This window comes from Cuculus canorus, chromosome 2 (genome assembly GCF_017976375.1).
Source record: "Cuculus canorus isolate bCucCan1 chromosome 2, bCucCan1.pri, whole genome shotgun sequence".
Lineage (NCBI taxonomy): Eukaryota > Metazoa > Chordata > Aves > Cuculiformes > Cuculidae > Cuculus > Cuculus canorus.
The window spans coordinates 152,434,640-152,456,407 of NC_071402.1; the positions used below are offsets into that span (position 1 = coordinate 152,434,640).

The following is a 21,768-nucleotide window of genomic DNA, read 5'->3' on the forward strand; positions in this document are numbered from 1 at the left end:
ACTTCCAAACCCTAGTAAAAATATAGCACCATGATGTGATGCCTGCAGAGAGCAATATGAGATTATTAGTACATAAAATGAGATAGAGCAGTGATCTACTATTACCAGAGCCAGCAGAAGTGCCTCATTACAATATGACTTCACCGGATGCCGGGTCACACTTTTAATTGGGGCAAGAGATTGATTCTTGGACTTGTGCTCTAAACTAATCTAACAGTTTGTGTTACTGGGTTTTAGACGAAACCAGAACGATCTGGTATTCTCCTTGTCTTTTTGAAAATTAAAAGTATCTGAGTAAATCTAATTTATTATTAAAATAAACAAGGCATGTACTTCATAGAGCCATTATTTCCATTTCCTATCAATTGTGACATGATCACCTTTAAGCAATAACACTATTAGCCTGATACCAGATACAGTTTAAAAGAGGACTGTAAAATATTCTCCTTATTTAAAGGACTAAACTATCACTCTGTCCCTATAGTTCTGCCCTATAACAGAGATGTATAAACCTCCGGTACACATGCAGGAGGAAATTCTCACATTTGAAATGGGGTATAAATTTTGCCTTCACAACTCTGCATATACAGAGGTCCTTTCATTCCTCTGTCTCTTTCTCGTGTGTGACATGGGAAAGCAACCTTTTCTATTCCCGTCTTATCTCCTCAAATTTGTAGCCAAGCATTCAATAAATTGAGGGTCAGGGTAAAGGGTGAAGAGACATCAAAGATAGCATGAAGTATTCTGGGTTATCAGGTTGGGATTACATCACCTTTGCCTGGTTTCTGTATCAAGGAAAGCCCTGGCTACAGCACCCTTTCTTTACCCAAAGGTCTTTTCTTGCATTTCCTAAATTCCCTCGTTCCCTTCTTCCCTATATGTTCTGACCCCCACAAGAGGGCAGGATGCCTATTCTGGGATAATAAGAGATTTTCATTAAATTTAGTAGTGCCTACCTGTGAAGTGGTCACAGAACCAGGTAGCAAGGATGAAAGGGACCCCCAGGACACCACTGAGGCACACGAGTGCTGTGGCACAGACCACTGTATATCCCTCAGAGGTGGGGCACCGGTTACCTGTAGTCCTTAGTGCTTGGGCACAGGTCTCTATAGTTTATCATCCAACTACCAAATAATCCAGACCCAGGCTGCTGGGTGTCTCCGCAGCCTGACAGCAGTAAAGCAAAAATGCCCCCTTAGGGAAATGAATGGTTCTTGTTCCTATTTTAGTGGACCTCCTGCAGAACCTTGAACATAAGGACAAAAATACAAACAAAAATATCCCAATCTCCACTATGAAAATCCACCTACAGAACAACTTCATTTCTGCGGAGGTGATGCACGGAAACAGCCATTGCATATGCTGTGATTATTGGCCTATTCAGTGCTAAGCACCATCATTTTATATATTCTCCTTCATCTCTTCAATCTTTATTTTCTTTTTCTGTCAAAGCTCTAGGTACTAACTCAACCTTGTTGAGTATGAGTAAGGAGGAAAACCCATGCCAAAATGTCAAGTTTTGGAAATGGTCAGCAGTGGGATGTGCACGCACCTTGTGGCTTTGTCTATGGTTTGGAGGATGACCACAGCCTGGGGACTGGACGAAGTTCATTCGCACTAAGACAAGTGAACATTTCCAAATTCAGATGTTTCTCTCCGGCTAAGCACACATTATTCAAGAATAAAATTTAATAGGAGCCCTGTCTCTACTTCAGAGGGTGCTGTCTCAGATAAACACTATGGGAGAGTTAGCTTCAAATGCTGCTTCTTTCCTTTTTTCTTTGTGATGGGCCATAAGCTACTGACTTTTCTACAACATAAGGAGGTTGGTTGCTGGGCTTTTCTCTGCTAAACCGCTATCATCTGCATCTAACTATTAATTACCCACGATCTTTTACTTTTTTTTTAAGTCTCAGCAGTCATTACTCTAATTCTTAATATCAAATCCTGCCATCAGGGGACTATTATAATTATCACTATACATGGTTTCTAAGGTGTCCACCCACATCACAACTGATTCTCAAAGAAAGAAGCATGTGGTAAGAATTGCCTTGCCTACACAGGAAAGGAACATTTCACTTAAAAAAGTGCTATGCAGTGACCAACATGGGTGAGCAAATAGCAAATCCCCCGGGGAAATGATATGGTGTTGAGCTGCTGAAGTGGAGTTCCTCCCACCAGCACCACCAAGAGCAATGCCTGAAATGCCTTCTGAGGCTGAGCTGCTTTCAACCTGCCACTGCTTGGAAGTGATGCTCAAATAACAGCTTTGCTTAATAAAACACTGGCTCTTTCTTTTTAAAGAGGTACAAAATGTATTTGCAAGCAATAAGCGGGTATGTGATTTAACAACCATTCCAGTGAATTACAGAGTACTTAATTCAGATGATTATAAACAGCAAGAAGCCCAACAGCTGCATTAGGGCTTGAGCTAAATGCCAGTAAACTCAACTGAAAGATTCCTATCCACTCCAGAGGATTTAAGGTCAGGCTCCATGATCAAGCTATGAAGTTTAACTATTCCAAGGGCCAGTTTGCTGTTGTCAAAATGCAACTGAAAAAGCATATTACATCATGAGGATGTTGTGCATAAAAGCAACCACACTGTGCAGCATAGGTGCCTTCATTAGCTATATAAACTAACTCTAGAAGATGATAAAAACTATGGGATGGTAATTGGTGAAGAGGAAGGAGAGAGAAAAAGTAGCAATAACAGATTCTTCATGAACTACAAAATACATTTTTCTACTTACTTAACAAATTTCACATTATTATTTGTTTTTTCACACCATTTTATAAGGGAATATTTCAACCTCTATATATCATTGTTGGAGGAAAATATTCAGCTTTTCTAAGGAAAATTCAATTAGCTGAAAACAGACTATTAATTACAGTAGTTTTTCCTCTTAAATAAAACGTGGGCTTTAGTACAAAACTATAGATGTTAAGGAGTGAAATTGTGTAGAGAGTGAATCACTCTCCACAGTAATTATCACATATAGCCTCTGTGGGTTAAGTAATATTTCTCTATTTCCTTTGCAGATGGGGACACTGAGGCATGGGGAGTTTCTTTAATGAGAGAAGGGGAATAACAGGCCAGAACAAAATAAAATCAAACAGTCTTGGTCAAGTAGACAGATCTCTGCAGCACAGCCAGTTCCCTGAAGTTTTTTTAACCATGATTTTAAATAATGAAACACATTTTCTTTTTACTGTGGTCAGAGAAATGGGAGCATGTGCAAGGAAAACTTTGTTGTCATTCTAAATGTTATACAACACAGTATGTACAAATCTGATTAAGTTTTCTTAATTAACCTCTTTCCTGCCAGTAGCTTGTATACAAGAGAGAGAAACGTTAGTGAGAGCTCTACAGACATCAGCGAAAATTTACTCACAGTGAAGCACAGGCTCAGCTCCTCCTCCTGTTAACCATTCTGTGGAGCTCCAATGCATATTTTGCCCTCATTTCACTCTTGTGACTTTTCTTGGCGTTACCAGTAGTTCACTGTGGTGGATGCAGGCAGTATTTTACAGATCCTCGGCAGTGTAGGCAGGAAGACCTGAACTAAGCTCTGTGATTGCTCCTGTGATCTACTCACCATGTTCCTCGGACTACACCACATATATCTGGGAGGAAATATGGATTCTGCTTAGGAGTAACAGTGTACGATTCCCTCTTTCCAATAGAGAAAACCAATGAAGAAAGGGAATGACTGCTGATTTTCTTACCGATCGGAAACACCCACTGACATGCCCCAGTTGGATGTGCTAACACCATGCTGAGAGCTCACATGAGAGGGTCAGCACCAGTCTCTGGTATTTAGCTGGGCTTGGAAGGAAATAGTTCATTCAGAACAGAATGAGCACTAGGAGGTCTGAGGAAATGTATGTTTTATGCTGAGAATACAAATACAACTCAGAACTGTAAAAAACTGCAATGCTTCTACCAGCCACAGCAAAAAATTAAAGATAGAAGTCACCCCTTGGATAGCAAACCAAAATTAGCTCATGATTAGTACCTGCAGTGCCAGACCAAACCAGTAGTCCAGCAGCACACACTGGTGTTATTTTAACACCGGTGAGGGAAATCCTGCAACCAGGTCAGTAAGGAAAAATAATACTAGGAAATAACTGTGTATGGTATTTGCGCTCTACTTTTTGCCTTGCACAAGAGCTCTCTGTTCCACATCTAGGCGTGCAGATGTTATCGTAGTACCTATAAATCACAACTAGCTGGCAATTACAATGTGGCAAGTGCAACTGTGGGGTTATCAGAGAAGCTTTGCAAAATTACTTATAATGCAGACAGCTGTAAGCAGTTACTGGCAGATATATCCAAAAAGCAGCAGCGTCCAGAGGAAAGCGCATGGGACCACAGGAGATGTGTGTACCAAGGAACAGGAGCAGCAAGCACAAAGGCGTGTTCCACTAGATGGCATCCAACACCAGCATCTCATTTTTTGGATGAACAGCAGGAGAAAAGTGAAAACTGAACTGAACATAACCTCCCTACACACCTAAGCCCAGGAAAATGAGAACTGTGGATCTTAGCCGGCTCCCCCTGTGAAAACCGAAAAACACAGGCCATTAAAAACAGAAGGCAAATATCACAAAAAACTGTAGGGGTTTCTACCCTGAGTTTACCAAGAGGCTGTGAGAAAGCTGAAATAACAAATAAGAAGAAATTAAATTTGTGCTGAGTCCCTGCAGAGATATTTACTTTTTCTTCTACCTCTGGCTAATTTTCTTTTTAACATAAGATCCTTTGACTCTATGTCATTGGCATATATTAGTTGTCCTTATAAAGAGTCAAATTGTGCTACTCTTCTTTATGTGGGGAGTTTACTTCTACAACAGCTCTCATGGAAAATTTTGCAGTCCCGCACCCTGTATAAAATACCATTTGTTAACTTATGTGCTAAGAATGTGTCCAAATTGTCTTGTCAAACTTATGGAGAGCTTGGAATGAAATCAGGAAAATGCTGGTACAAGCCCCTTTTGATTTCAGACACAGCCTGAATCTGGAGAGTCTGCAGAAGGTGAAAAAAATAACGAGAAATTTCCCTTTAAAAAGCAATTTACGCTGGCAGATTAATGTCACAGTATTTTAAAAAGTGAAGCACATATTAGATTAATTGGCTTCCTTATTAGTTAGTCTCAGCAGAGGTGGAGCAAAGGCATGAGTGGGTACAAAGCATGAGCTGTCTGGCCTTCCTGATGAGGAACAGGGTAAAGAAAGCTCAGGGAAACTCACACTGCCACAGCCTGTTTCCAGGAGTGAGTGTGTACAATCAGAAGGGATTTTGTGGAGAGGAGTGAGTTTGCTTACCAGCAGTCACTGCCTCAGATGATGACTTGGAGGTACACCAAGGTGCCTCTGTCACACACCTATAGGATGTAAAGCTGGTGCCTACTTGGACAATAGGACTAATGCATGAAAACAGTTTGTAGACATGGCAAAGATGGTGTTGCTTATTGTGAAAGGCTTTTGTCACTTGTATTATCATCAACTGGAGGGCAAAGATGCTGCCTGTGTGTTGCAGATTTTTTCACCACCAAAGGACACAACATGTGAAATTGAACTAAACCTTGTTCTGTGTCAGTGTGCTTGGTCCTGCCCTCAACAATCTTCATCCATAAACCACCATCAGAGTAATATTCCTACATTATATACAAAATGCACAATGAAGAGATTTTTACCCCTTCATTCAATAGTCTCTACTTTCTGTTGATGCATTTCAGTGCCTGTTACATTATGTCTACCTGCTACTCCTGCCCTCTCTCTTCGTGCACCACCCTAAAATACACACAGAACTCCAAAGCAACGATAAATGCCCATTTTCCAGGGAAATGGTAATGTGTTGCTCTTCCCACCACTCACGTGCACAATGATCACCTGAAAGATCAATGCAACTGTTACTGTTCAATTTGGTTTGCAATGCCTTTACACGTACCAACAGCCTAAATTACTTGGCAAACCATACTTGCACCAACACAAAATGCAACAGTCCTTACGTCCCTCCTCCTGCCAGTGGTTGCCTGATCCATCGCTGTATCATGGTGTGGGGGCAGCAATGCCTCACACACTTGTATGCCTTCTGGCACCCTCTCACCTTCCAAATCTTCCCCTTATACTAGATACTTCTCCTCGGACACAGCCACCTCTCCAACTGCTTGCACCACTAATCAACCAAACATGGGGAACAAGGTGAAACACAGTTGAGTGTGCAATATAGCTGAAGCTGGGGGAAACAAGAGGTTGATTATCACAAAGAAAGATCATGCATTAGTAGCAAATTGCCTGGGCTCCTGTGTTGTTAACTTTGAGCATTTCTGATGCATACCACACGTGATACTTCTATTTTTCCACCTTTGTTTTGTCTGGAATAGAACTGCACTGTCAGTCAAATGCTTTTGCTCTTAGCCAGGCTTACTGCAGATATAAAGCTATGTGCTCATGCTGCGTGTTCATCCTGTTGCTCAACACCCATTCAGCCCACAAGCTAATTTCAGATATATTGCCAGAAAGATGGAGTTTTCAAAAAAATTAAATAAGCCTTGGGGGAAAAAAATGAAAAAAAAAAAAAAAAAGAAAAGCAAAAAAAAAAAAAAAGAAGACCCATTTGAGGTAGGGAAGGAAAGGACTGAAGAAGTCTGGAATGGATCACACTGGGACACACAATGTGGATGATTGTGAGAAATCTCCTAATTCCCTGTTACAGCTGTACATGGAAACAACTTAACCTCGAGTTCATGATTTTTTGTTGTGAGTCAATCACAAGATACAAGGTGTAGGAAAGCAGGCTTCACAGGCTCCAGGGCTCACAGATTTTAAAATATGGATGTCTCTAGTATAGACTTTTTTGTACAAAGTATTGTTTCTCTTGCTAGGTAGAAGCCAAATACAGTTACTTCAACATTTTTTTTGTTGTTGTTTGGAGACTTTTTTTTTTTAATTTTTTTTTTTGTTTTATGTGTGCCTGTGTGGACAAGTGCACTGAGACAAATCCTTGAGGAACACCTGAATGTAACTATGTGGAAACCATGCTGAGAGATGTGTTTGCATCTTGGCATTGAATCTCTGTTGTTAAACCCACTCATTACTATACCAAACGAAGTGTATTGGAAAGATGGTATGGGCCTCAAAAATGTAGATATTGCAATATCTGACTTCTAGCACTCCTGCCCTTAAACCACCATTCCTGTGTTAAACATTGAGGTCCGTTGAGGACTGCCTAGTGGGAAGGCTGCTGATACACTGTACAGAGGGACAGTAGGAGCTATCTACAAAAAGCGGTGGGAAACACCGAGCACATGGGCATGGCCAGGATCCTGCCTTCTCTCAGGAGCACGCACCTGGTCCATGGATGCAGAAATCAACAGAACTTTAGGACTTGCCCCAGTGTTTTCCTAAGTCAGAGACACAGTCATCCATTTAATATGGTGATATGGGTGTGAGAGAGTGGATCTAAACTGAAAGGGGAGGTTCAGACTGGATGTAAGGAGAAACTTTCTCCCCAGGAGGACAGTCAGGCAGTGGAACAGGGTATGCAGTGAGCCTGCACAGTCCCCATCCCTGCATGTTTTCAAAACCCAGATGGGTAAAGTGCTGAGTAACCTGCTTTGAGGAGGAGGTTGGGCCCTGGAAGAACCTTTCCAGTCTGAGTTATCTGATGATCCTATGACCATTCTGTGCAGAAACCTGCTGGATTATTTAGAACTTTGCAGGTTTTGCCAGCTATTGCAAAGATTCAAAACATCTACTACCTGTTTAGTCATAATATACATAGAAACTACAATGTAGTGAAGAAGCACAGCAAATACTGAAATCATATGTTTCATAAGTCTTGTGCAATGTTCTACAGAAATGGTAAAGCACAACTGTATTGTCACGTTTTACTATTTCCACACAGTTACCATCAATATGTTATATAAAAGACACAACCTGGCATCAGTTTCCTGACTTTTAGCTTTGTATTTATTGACAATGATTTGAGGAATTTTGCTGTGCAACTTCTACATTTCCATTCGTGCTAAGGAAATGTCACTCTGAAATAACATGTATCATCATATTTGTCTTATTGGTATGGTGACAAACCACTCCTGACCAGTTAGTCCAGTCCTTAAAATACATAAATAGATATTTTTAATATATAATACATGTAAACATCTCATAAATGTTCACAAATATATGTATATTAATATATAAATTTATATATACATATATTTTAAGGTATTTTTTAAGGGAAAGCGGGTAGAAACTATGAGCTAAACTCTAGAGAAATCAGACAGGAAAGATGTAGCTGCAGGGTGATGCACAAAGACAAAGCTGAGAAAGGGGGATTTAAAAATCTAATCAAAGATAAAGAAGGATCCCATGAAGCTAATCGATGCCTCTGCTAAACACTGAGCATACCCCAGGACCTCCAGTGGATAGAGGGACCTAACTGAAGAGACATTTGTTGATGGAAGTTTATTATCTGTAATGATTTATAACCATTCATGCTACATGCTTCAGGGAAAGTTAGAAATTAAGTTTAGAAATACTGGGAAAAAGTCTATGTGGCATTGTCATTTGCACTTACCTCACACTCTCTGAAAAGATAAACTATAAACTTGAAGTCTCATAGCTTCAGTATAGTTGTGAGTACACGTGTCTAAGTAGCACTGGGATCCTGAGAACAATCTATCTGCCTTAGTATAGTATGCTAGAGAGAGCATTTGTATCAAGGGAATCTGCCGAGAGACCCAAACCTGAAGGGCAATGCCTCAATTCAGACCAAATTTAATGTACTAAACACTTCTGGATAAACCTTCTGACGGTGCCCTGGTGAGTGGCCAACTGTGGCTCTCAGCCAGACACCAACACATCTATATTCTAGCCAAAAACTTGAAAACTGAAATATGAAATTCATGTAGTCTGACTCTAGGGAAGCTGAGTACAGCTCACTGGATGCTGCAGCTGAATGCCAGACTATTGCAAAGTGTTGTCACAGGAAACATTTGTCACAATACACATTATTTTGCAGAATTCTTAATGGCTGAGTTTTAAAATTAAGACATTGAAAAATTGCTTACCCATGAGGTATTTTGCAGAGGACATAATGTGCTGTATATGAATGCTGATACACCTGCAAAGCGAAATTAAGAAACAAAACAAACAAAAAAAGTGATTAGTAATTGTCACCTGTGTTAATAGGGTCCTTTTTCTGAAAAAAAAAAATTATATAAAAATCTAGCATTTATGGATAGGGAGCTCTTACAAACACTTCAAAATCTGTAGTAGAAAAGGACAATGCATTAATTCACCTAACACTGTTATGTGTTCTTTTCATCTTGCACTTTTATTAAAGCATTTGGCAAATCGTATACTTCCAGATGCTCTGTGTCATTACCATGACTACCAGGTCTGTGATTAAACTGAGGGCACATGGTCTCTGCAATGGCTAAATATAGAACAATCATTAATGAGGACACCTTAGTCAGCTGGAGACGTTCTCCATCATTATAACTAGACACAACACAGATATAACACATATTTCTCTTCTTTATTCGCACATAAATAAAACGGCTGATCTCAGAACAGGTTATAAGACTTCTCTCAGCCAGTGAATGAAACTTTATTGATTTAAGGCATAAAGGTGACCTCACATTTGTTTGACTCGCTACATTGCATCTTCATGTCAATTTGCACTCTTTGGGCCTTGGGGAGGAGCATGTCAGCTTGTGTGGCAAGTCATCTCAGAAAGGAGAGTTTATTTCTTTCTTAGTAGTAAACAGTAATACCAGAGGCAAGGTCAGTGATTTAAGAGTTTGTGGACTGATTTTCTGCTAGTGACAACTCAATCTCTTACAGGGCTCTGTGGTTGTCCAAGATGAGCAATGCTGAGCAAGACAAGAGTCAGAGCACCAGTGTGAAAGGTCTAAATATAGACTGTATATGGGCATTTAGTTTTGGAATTCCAGTAGCTCTCAGAAAGCATTCTGCCCCAGAGGACAAAGGAGGAACCTCTTGAATACTTGTTTAACCAATCAAGTTTGTCTGATGAGAATTATTTTTCCTAAGTACCTTTGTTTTCTCACAATTATTTTTTTTTTACTTATAGCAAGAAAACATGACATGTCCTGGATGGTGTTTCAGTGTTGGCCATCCCAAGTGCATCACTAGCATCACAGACAAGCAAGCATGACTTACTGCCCGTCACTCTCAAGAGCAGAACTGCGTAGTAAGAGACCTACATCTTTTGGGGGCTCAGTAGAGAGGCAGATAAAGACCTAATATCCTGTAGATGTTAAAATAAAGTTCTCTGTTACGATTTGAATCCAAACACTAAATCCTTACACTACTGCACGAACTCCCTGAAAAAAAAGCAACCACCAAAGTATAGAAGTGAAAGCACTGGATTGCTACTTATGAAATGAAGAGACTGATACCAGATTGATGAGATTCCCTTCTTCCCCTGTGCAATTCGTTCCCTCAATTACAACGACATCATCAGCTTACATCCCAACATCACATCTCCTTTTAGGCATTCAGATACATAGAGTCCTGCAGCAAGGTGAGTCTCCGGTGTCTGGACATCGGGGAAGGTCTAGGAACTTAAGTGACTTCACCACAAGCTGGCATTTATTTTAGTACAGGTGTCTTTTCAGACATCTGTTTCAGATGATATTAAGTAAATTACCATTATCACATCTACATCTAATGATGCCAATGAGCTCTTGAATCATACAATTCTGATATTAGAAACTTGGCTGATGCATGTGGCCTTAGATTTTATTCCAGCTTTAGTAAAGTTCTAAAATGAATAAAATTCCTTAAAGAAAATGCCCTGGAAGACTAAATTTGTCTACAGGGCTGAAAAACATAATAATACATTGCCATTAAATGCTAGGCAACTTTTGTCTTCGAATATCCTGGCAATAGGATGGAAAAATGATGTAGATATATAAGCTGTGATCTGAGGCAAGGATTGGTGTACAAGGTAATGATCTGTGCTATGTTGTCAGCTATTGGCGGTAGAAGCAAAAACCAGCCCTCAAACTGAGTATTAACAGATGTCTTCAGGGGAAAATAGAGAAATGTGGTAGGCTGGAGAGAAAAGAAACAGCTAGGGATGTTTTGAGCAGGATATCTGCTGATGTCCCTGCTTGTGGTACAGAGTCCCAACAGCCATGCTAGAGAATTCAGAGCTCTCTTGGAGTCATTAGTGGAGACTGAAGTAAAACATTTTCTTTGCTGAGAGAGCTTAGAAGCGGGGAAAAGAAAAGTTGCGGAACTCTCAAAGAACTCCTTTATTTTCTGAATATCATTTGTCATCCTCTTGGGTCTTTAGCCAGACGCTAAAATACCTCACATCAGCTGTGCCCACCTCACTTGGTTTTCAAAGGCTTGCACCTGGCAAAGTTCATTCACAGGAGCAATTCTTTCTCAAATAAATACTTAAAATCAGTAAGTTTGCTCATGTAAACCAGAGCTACTTGTTTGAGCAAAGATTTCAGGATCAGACATTCATTAATATTATTATAGGTATTATTATTATTATTATTATTATTATTATTATTATTATTATTATTATGGACCAGAGTGCATGCAGCTCAGGAGCTGCCTACAATTTACTGTTTGGAAAACATACTGGAAGCAACCTTCCAAAGCAGACAGGAATCCAAGAGAATCACGTCTGTCTGAGAAATGAAATGCTTTCTTCCTAGATATGCAGACCAAATGAAGGTATTTTACTTTTTCAGGAGGATGACTATGCCAGCTTAATATCTCAAACAAAATTTCTGCTAGGGTTAAGCTGAATTAGGTTATCAATCTACCAGCAGGAAAACTCCACACCAGGAAAGAGTGTAGGAAAAAGTTTCTTCTGAAATCCAAAGCTAAGCATCAGAGACTGGACAGTGCTTAGAAGTGAGTATTCATTTCACGTAACCTCTCTGTTTCCAAGGCTCAGGCAACAAAAATAACTGTATTAACTCTCTGCATTCCCCTTCGCTACCCGAGGGGTGTGGTAACAGCCATTGCACTCATTTCGTGCTCTTACCACTGATTTTTGTCTGGATGCTGGAAGCACACAGCTCCTCTCAATAGAGAGGCACATTTGAAGGTAGCAGATCTTTTGGCAACCGTTTTGCCCTGAAGACCCTGTGTGCCAAGTCATCCCGCCAACATAAGTTAGAACAGATTTGAGACTGCTCTGAAGGGTTCTAGGTATTACCAAAATTGAGTCACAACAGCTCTCATGCCAGCTGTGACCAGCGAGTGCTGTAAAATCATTATACTAAAATCGCTGTGCCAGAAGCACTTTCCCACTGGGCTTCTCATCCCTGGTTACGGCTCAGAACTCCCTTACTTTCAATCTACGTTACGCTTTGCAACATGCACATGTCTACACTGAGTCTAAAAGATGTATCTCTTTCCATTTTAAGTCTTGGAAAAGTTCTCATATCTCTAAATACAGAAAAATACAGGACTAATTATATATGGCAACACTTTGTTGTGAAGCCACTGACTTCATTGTATGTAATCAACAAAATAAACCTGGACCTGACCAGATGACAGAGGAAATGCAAACACTGCAGCGCATGCAGCAGCAGAGAAGAGCATCCGCCTCTCCCCGCCCCCAACTTCTGAAGTAAGAAGTAAATTGTGGTTCCTACAACCTACAGAAACAAAATGACAGAAACAATTTCTATGCCGCACCACTGCAGAGCAAAGTATGATGTGAATGGTAGAGTAACATCTCTTTGAAACCACTTGCTTCATTCAAGTCCTTGTCCAGCAGGTCTTAATATATATGTTATTTAAAAACACAAGTTACTTAATAATAGAATGGATTTGGACTCATTTATTCATTGTGACTAGTCATATACATTAAATTAGAATCCATATCTCTTGTTCTTGCCCAAACTGACTGCACAAATAATTGATACAAGTCCAAAAAGACAGGTAGGATCCTGGTTACCTCGCTACACCTCTGGTTTGTCACATAGAAACAACTTGGACACACAGAGCCTTGGCCTTCATTAATTTATTGTTAAAAGTTTGAAACTATCATTATTTTCAATTTGGCACTGTCTGTACAACACACAGAGGATTAGGAAAAGGTTTTTGATGAAAATCAGAGAGTTTTTTGGAGGAGATTGTGAAATATGTTTTCAGGCTCTTAGCTGGTATGAAAGATTACACTACCTGCTGAGGATTTATCACCAACATCAGAAAAAAAAGCAAGAGTTCAGTTTGCACTTCCATCTTTTGCGCTGGTTTCTGTCACTCTGTGGACTGATACCTTACTTGCACCGGTAGTAATCAGTATTTATTGAAAGGCTTTTCTTTTATGTTCATATGGCAAGGTGCTGAATCAATACAAACAATAGCCACATCCAGACTTTTTTCAACAAGGTTTACAAAGAAGAAGGGACAAAGCGCTTGGAAGAAAACTCCCCAAATCAGACCAATCCACTCATCTCCAACTGGTTGTTCTATCAAAACAGCCAAATTAGAATCCTACCACTCAGCAAGTTAAACTGTTCATGGACCTGAGATGAAACCCAGGTGGACTGGCTGCCATGATCTCATGATTATTACTTACTTGATAAACAGAGGAATAAAACATCCTTTGCACCTATTTTCTAAATGACTTCACAGAGCCCCCTGGTCCTTCATGCAGTAGTGTTATTTACATTAAAGAATTATCTAGAAAACTCACAAAAAATCCCATATATCTTTGAGTTTGAAATGGAACAGCTACAGGGCAGAGCAGAAGTGGAAGCTGTGTTATAAAGCAGTTGGCAAGACTTAGTACAAAATATCTAATATTTAGTGTCTTTCTTCTTTTTCAGGAATCAGACATTTAATCCAAAACGTCATCCCAGCAACCCCAAACAAAAATGAACACTCTAAATAGTCATCGGAAATAAAACTGTGCAACGGTTGGCTGAAGCCTGAAAACAGCAAGAATATATTTTCATGTAATTAATCATAAAGCACTCAATAGCTATCTGGGTAAAAGGAATCCTTTTTCATTCTGTAACAATAAAGTATATCTCCAAATAATAGATCCCCTCAGGATTCTTAGCAGACCCAAATTGTCTCTATAATCTATTCCCTTTTATACTCTATAGTGAGGCAGTAAAAATAGAGCACAAGTGGCTGGTGTAACAGGAACTGCCAGATCCATTAAAAGGGTTTCCCACAAAGAGTCTCTAAAAAGACATTTGCTGGAAGTAGATTATATAGCCCATTTTCCTACTTATGCTATGAGCTGACAAATCCCCAAATGCACATATGAATGTCAAACTGATAATAATAATCCCAAATATTTGACATAATTACATACTCTACCTATCAAAATGATCCTGGCACCCTTAAACCGTAAGTCATGCTGTGATGTAAAATATGCAGGTAAAAGATGTTTTGCCAGTTGGCCTTTAATATCTGTGATATTTAACCAGCTCTGAAGTTGACAAATTAAGGGGGAAAAGAGAATAAAGTAGAATGCAGTAAGGTTGCTGCTTTGCATTGGCAAACAGCTCACGTTACTTGGTGTCCTGTTATCTCACAATGGCATGAAAGGGAAGGAAAAACAAGTTCAGAAGTAAATTCATAAGCAAACATTAGCCATAGGTTGTGTTTCCTTCTAATACAAGCACATATCATGCACAGTAGAAGATGACCCAAGTCATTACCACACTGTCACAGTGATTCTTCTATTTCTCAGTCACCAACAAGCAAATACTGTGTTATCTTTACAGGGCAACTGTGTCATTCATACAAACCTTCCAATACAGAAAAGGAGAATTCTCTGATAAAAAATACTTCAGTGTCATACTTCTTTATGGTATTCTGAGGAGGACTAAAACTGTACTCCGTTGCAGAATTTTCTGTATTATTTTTATGAAAGTCGACATAAAAAACTGAATTTTCACTCAACGTGAGCCAACAACATTTGTCTTGACTGAAATTCTGTATGATACCATTGGTTTTCTTGGAGCTGTACAACCTGAAATCTGATGTCTAACTTGAATCCTTCTCTTCTATTGAGAAGAAATCTTTCTTTTCCCATTGTATGTTGAACTTGCCCCTCAATGGGATGGAAAAACCAATTCTGTAACTGACTGTCAACTTCTTGGCAATGTTTTGTTCAATTTCTGATCTTTCATTCTCCCATTTATGATTTAGAGCCCAAGGGGTCACCTCTGGCTTAGGCGTAGTTTGTGGGCAGCTAGGTAATAGTCTCCTCAATTTTTTTATATCAGTGGAGACAGACTGGTCAGCAGTATTCTCCCCATTGCAACTACTTTTGGAAAGTATAAACACCATTTTATTGTTACTAGGCACTTGACAGTAGCCAGCCTGGAATTAGATTCTCTGAAAATACACATGGTATCTGTTCCTTTTGTGTCACTATAATAAAAAACTCCATACCAACAGCCATACAGGTACTTTGTACTCTACACTCAGTGAAGCTCAATTGATTGCAAGAACCAAACAAATCAATAAAGTCGTATAATTTCTTTTCAGCATTCTTATCTTTCAAATTCATTGTGATTCTGACCTGCTTTGTTTTCTTCTGAGAGAGCAAGTTCTCTTTTGTCTCTACATTGAATTATCCCTTTATACTTTGTCACTTCCCAAGTAACGTACCTCTAATACAGTCGCATGCCGTGTGGCAACCTGTTTCTACAGCCCTCCAAGGAACATGGCCTATTTCTCTGTGCCTCTAATAAATTAGGAAAACCATAATGAAATGCAATTCAATGAGCATGTCCTGTGCATTGGTTCAGCTGGCAGCCAAATAACCCACAGCTGTTATCAAACACCTGATTTGGGATCCTTTACCCACTGCACCATATTCCGCTGATCAGCCACATTTGCAATGTGGTCATAGCCACAGAAAGTGCACACTGAGAGTGTGGTGCCAAGATGGTCTGGTGAGCTCAGGAAAGGGCAGAGATGGGGAAAATAACTTTGAGCAGAAAAGGTGATAAAGAGTCTCTGGATCAATTGGCATCCAGAGCATCTGTCGCCTGGTTGCTTTTGCTTTAATCGACTGTTTTCCAGAGGAACTAACCTAAATTAATGTTTAGGCACGTGGACCAAGATATACACCTGGGGAATGCACATATTACAGCTCAGTTATAGGAGGTAACCATTTTTCTTGGAAAGAGGAGAGAGGATCCTCACCCAGCAGCATAACTGTGTCTGGGCAAAATGACACAGCGAACTCTAAGTGATCAGTGTCTCAGAGAGACCCAATAGGTAGCCGCTTCACTTCAGCCACACTAGTGTGAATAAGGAGCTGCTGCACTGCTACCCAGTGTCATAGGAAATCAAGGATCAGAGACTGGGTATCTCCAGAACCAGGAAGAAATTTTAGCAACTGATTTGGAAGAAGGGAATAAAATACTGTGTACAAGGGGTGGAGAGTGGAAGAACACGAGAGATGGTGAATCATCAGGAAGAGTTTTTGCATGGCACTTTTGTTGAAATATTTTTAACAATTTAATTTCTAAGACTGGAAATTAAATCATTTCAATAAAAGCCTGAGGGATCCTTTCTCTGTAAGCTTGTCCTTGATGCACAGAGGACAACCAGAACAGCTCTCCAGTCATGCAGTGCTGTGAATGCCCTGTCATCCACACTGAAGAGGCTTCCTCGGAGCTACAACAATCTCACATCAAGGTGACATTAGGAAGGGACAGCACATTCATACCAAAGGGACTGTCATTTTAGACGCATTTGTAACTCAAGCTCAAGGGGATTGTAATAGGGTCATGCACTGCAGGCAACATGCATGGTAAATATGTAAATCTTTCCCACAAACATACAGGGAGAGTGCTGGGATTAGAAGCTGATTTTCCAGGCATCAAACCAAAGGTCTCTGAACCAGCAAAGCCTAAGAGTTACTCCTTTGCAAATTGTGTCACCTCTAGTTTGTAAAATAACCATAAATAAAGTGTGATGGCAACATCTCTTACAGTAATAGGCTGCAGCGCTGTAAGATAATGCTGTTACTTCATGTTCCATAAACTGATTATCTATCTCAGTTCTTTCATGATAATAATTCTCTATTAAAAGATTTGTTTCCAAATTACACTTTTGAGAGGCTTATACTGCTGACAATGCCGAAAGGGAATTTCAAGGCTGGCGTAGGATTTATGACTTTGTGACATGGTAAAGGTAAAGTGGATGCTCTTTTTGTTACAAATGCAGCTCCAGAACCAACTTAGGCTACAGGTATTAACATACAGCTCGTGTGCCAGATTTCACCCCTAGGAGAGCGTTAATCCAATCTGCCAACTGCTGCTGCAATCTAATGCAGCTCTGCCCTGCCAAGCAATTACAAAGGCCTCCTTTTGCTCCATAGCCACCTGTCCCTCACAGTGCTCTGCTGGCACCAGCAGCACCAGCAAGCACTTGCAGTCACTGGCTTAAAGGACGACTGTTTCATTTTAAACTAGTAAATAAAATGGCAGCTACAGAGCATTTTTGCACGAGTCTTTGTGCCCTTGTGTTGCTCAAGTTATTGGGAAGCACCTGCAGTCTATTTATTAAGAGTTACAAGGGTCAGGAATAATGAGCTTGTTTTGTTGTTGATTTTGTTTTTAAACTTTTATCAGTATTCACATTACACAGTATAAACTCCCAGGTTCCCCTCCCTTTCTGCAGCAGGCATAGTGGAACACTGGATGGAAATTCTCCAAGCACTGCACTTGTCTGTTTTACAGTCCCACTCAGAAACTTGGAAATGAGAATTAAATTTTCTAGTGCCAAGTTAATGTTGCGATTCTAACATACCATAAAATATATCTAAGGAAAAGAAGTAAAAGATAAACAAAAAACTTTGCATTATTTTGTAATAAGGATGAGAGTACAAAAATAGCCTTGGGACAAATAAAAGTTTTAGCAGGAAATAACAATTATCGCAAACCCAGGAAACATAGAAAAACTTCAAATCCATAGAAACACACACAAAACATACGATAATGATTCTCTTGTAACATCTGTATTGGACCAGTCCCAAAGTCCATCCAGTTCACTGTCCTGTCTTGGACAGGAGCCGAAAGCTGATTCCGAAAGAAAATTAGAGTTAGCTTATCTATAGCCATCCTTCCCCAAAATACTTTCCCAGGCTCTCACAGTTTCTAGCTTGGAGCCATTCTCTTTGCAGCTGTCTACCTTGAGAGATATTCCTGCCATCGACCTCTCCAGTCATTCTTTACAAGCACCTACCCTTTTTGCACCTACAATCTCATATAGCAACACCCTCTTCCCAGACAATGGTGCCATAAGCCTGCTTGGGGTAGAATTCCTCTATTTTTTCTGTCTATTTTAGCCTTAGGCTTACAGTCTTGAGTGCACCGATTATAAAGGCAACCCAGAGCAGCTGATGCAGATGTGGATTTTATAGTATTCACATCTACAATTCATTTGACAGACGCTCACCTTCGTTGACTGAGGGCTGAAGGGCATCATGAGAAATCAATGCTTAATAATCAATACATTTAATGAAACATTAGATAATGCCTTCTTAAACCAATCATTTCTTGAGTTGGGCAGATTGGATATGCAAAGATTCTAAAACCCTCTTTTCTGTGAAGTTTACAATCCAAATGGTGCAGCTTTGTAGCAATTAAGTGAGAACTAAGCCATGAAAATGGGCTGAATACTTAATATATCTAATTAATTTATTCACTTTTAAATAATTTACTTTAGCAGCAGAAATTAGCAACTGCAGAACCACAGCATACGTTCTTTCTATTAGAATTTACTCTTAGCATACCAAAATTGCCTTTTCTACCATAGCAACTGAGAAAGTAAATGATTCAAAGAAGTCAGCACTGTCATTGAAATCTTTTATAATGGTCATAGGCTCAGGGCACACTTAGAAGACACAAAGAAAGGAATCCAGTACAAGAAAGATGAGACCTTCAAAAAGCATTATAGAGCAGAAGTTTAAGAGCACCAAAGAGGATGTGAAAGGAAAATGAAAGTATTCAGATATATGCCGTGCTCTCTCTGTGCAGTGAAAGATTCATTTTCCCATTCCATATGAAATCAGAAGGCTGTGAGCGGTATCTCACACATGGGCCCAATTCACTGGAGGCAACATTTCTCTGTTCCGACATCAGGAAAAATAAACTGAAATCACAGAGACAGCAGGACATTTTGTGTTTCATAATTGTGATGCTGTGGACATATTCCAAGGGGTAAATGGACTGTGGTGATGATGGACATCTCTTCAGAAAGTGGAGAAAGAGCAAATAGGACAAGGAGAAGCACAGAGCATCCCCGTTCCTTGCCTGCTGCACAACCCCTCACAGCACCATCATCAACAGCATTGCTGTACAAGTCCTATGGCACATTAAAAGCTGAAGGACTCATGCTTTTAAAGACCTTCTAAAGCCTTATAATTCATTTTCCTTTTCATGAAAGCATCTTTTTTTTTTCGAGTAGAGAATAGAAGAAAAGAGAAAAGTTCCTATTTTCAAATCTGGGTCATTAGCTGCCCAAGGAGGAACGCTAATTATTGGTTTTAAAATATTCCTGATGAAACCAGAGTTCGGCAGGCAGTTAAGGAGATAAAAGGCAATTGTTCAGGGTAAACATGAAGCCAAACGCTACTTGAATTTAGGCATATAAGTCAGCTAAAGAGGAGAACATTTGCATTAGAAGATTTGCATTTCTGAATACAGGAATTTCATTGGAGTGCTCTGCATAGTAAGATCTGTTTTTCCAGAAGAGGGCACTAAATATATTTTTTTATCTATTTCAGTGACTAAGAATAAATAAATAAAAGAGACTGGAAATTGGAAGAATTAGATTATAAACTCCTGCAGTCAGGGACTGCTTTCTATCTTTCTGCATGGACACCAAAATTAATTTTTTTTCGATTTTGCTTTTTAATGCCTTTTAAATAGCTGTTGTTTTCCCTTTTTGCATCCTATTCTTAATGTATTTTTCTCTTTAACATTTTAAAATAACTATCTATACTTATCACGATCAAGCCCAAAGTAGGATTTTTATTGTTCCAGGAACTCGCCTCTAATGTAATTCTGAAGCCTCTGTATGTTGCAAGGAACCTAGTTATTTATTAAGTTCTATTTTTTCAATAATTTTTATAAAGCTACTTTTCTTTCAGTCCTATTAAAGCACGGAAGGCTCCCCTGCATTTCACTAAGATGGATTCCCATAGGAGAGCAAGAAAAAAAAGATACCTACAATAATTTTGCTGCTGACTGTCTATCTGATTTTGACTATCTAGGAGACATTGTACAATTACCTTACCCATGTTTTATTCAAAAAATAAATTGTAGATTATTTTAAGATGTTTTGTGAATTTTGTTAGAACATTAATCTCTGCCAGTCTGTCTGTTCAAGTTAGATCATCTATACACTCAGAAAAGGAAGCAGAATGAAAAATCTAATCTTATCCAAGTAAAGAAAAATTGGTTATTTTTGTATCATAGTGTTTGCCTTGAGTCTTTTTATTTTCCCCTCTCTGTTTGATGAAAATCTTATTTGCTGAAGAAAATATTTACAGAGGAAGACTGCAGATAGCTGATACCGATACATCATATACCTATGTAGTCTTCCATGACAGGCTAATTATTTCTGACTTTTGATATTACCCTGTTCTTCCTGGAACTGTGGATTTTCTTCTCAGTTTACTGATGTATATTTGTATCTGCAAATAAATGTAGGATACAGTTTGTTGGTCTCTGCTACTTGAGGAAGGCTGTCCAACTTAGTCTAAAATATTATTTTGTACTCAGTCATGTCTGTTCAATTTGTGTTGAAGTCTCAAAGCTCAAATGAGGAGGCTTAAAGTTTAGTCCTAACTCCATTTATCTACATTATTAAAAGAACAGTGAGGGTTTAAACCTTTGTTTTCAATAGAAAATAGTTAAATCTTAGAGGTGGCACAGCAGCTGAAGTCAGCATACTCAGTTTTTAATGATCTCCATTTCATGCAGTTAGCATTTTATTGCAACAATCACACAGAACAACACTCCCTGGAATGGAGACTCAGTCAGAAATTGAGATTTGCTGCAGTTTTGCTGAAACTGTTGCTATAGAGGGGGTATGCATTAGCGAAAAACAGAATGTGAGGACTGATGACTGCAGGAAGAGCAGCTGAGCAGAGCTTTGCCTCTCAGCTCAGGCAAACACGTGTCATGTTTTATTAATGCACCTAGGTCATTGTTTCACAAGCATCAACTTCCTGCTGAAGACATCCCCTAATAATGGGGAGCAACAGAGCTCAAAACTGGGATTCCAATGGGATTTTATCATTTGCTCCAGGAACGAGGTACAGGCCACGAGTAACCATAGTGGCTACTCATGACAAATGCAGAGTCCCCACCAGATCCTTCAATGCTGAGATGATCCCACTCCTAGAGTACCTACTGTGGATGTGATGCTGGGGTGAGCACCCACTCCTTGCATTTAAAGCGGATAAACACCTTTTTCCATGGACACAGGAAGACTCTACTCACTCATTGCTCTTTCCTGAGATTCAGTACCTATCGTTTCTTATTTACTCAGCAGAAAACAAAGAAGTATGCAGATTTGGGATGTGTCATTTCACTCCACATTTTTTGTTGCTGCTTCTACCCAGGGTTACAATGGCAAATCCTTAATTTTAACTAGGAACACCTTGCCCCACGGTCCAAAGAATTTAGCTATCAAAATGTCCCTGCATTTTGTATATTTGAGTGCCTAATCCTACTCTACCTCCTTGTTTAAGCTGGAATTGTTTT

General features: G+C 39.4%; 1 protein-coding gene across 5 annotated transcripts in view; it reads right to left on the minus strand.

Moving 5' to 3' along the window:
• Positions 1-21,768, minus strand: part of DPP6 (dipeptidyl peptidase like 6) — a 559,332-nt gene that overhangs the window by 116,389 nt on the left and 421,175 nt on the right. For all 5 annotated transcript variants that reach the window (XM_054059588.1, XM_054059591.1, XM_009558353.2 and 2 more), the window contains exon 6: positions 9,079-9,131. In XM_054059588.1, coding sequence (XP_053915563.1) covers positions 9,079-9,131 — 53 coding nt within the window. The remainder of the gene's footprint in view (positions 1-9,078; positions 9,132-21,768) is intronic.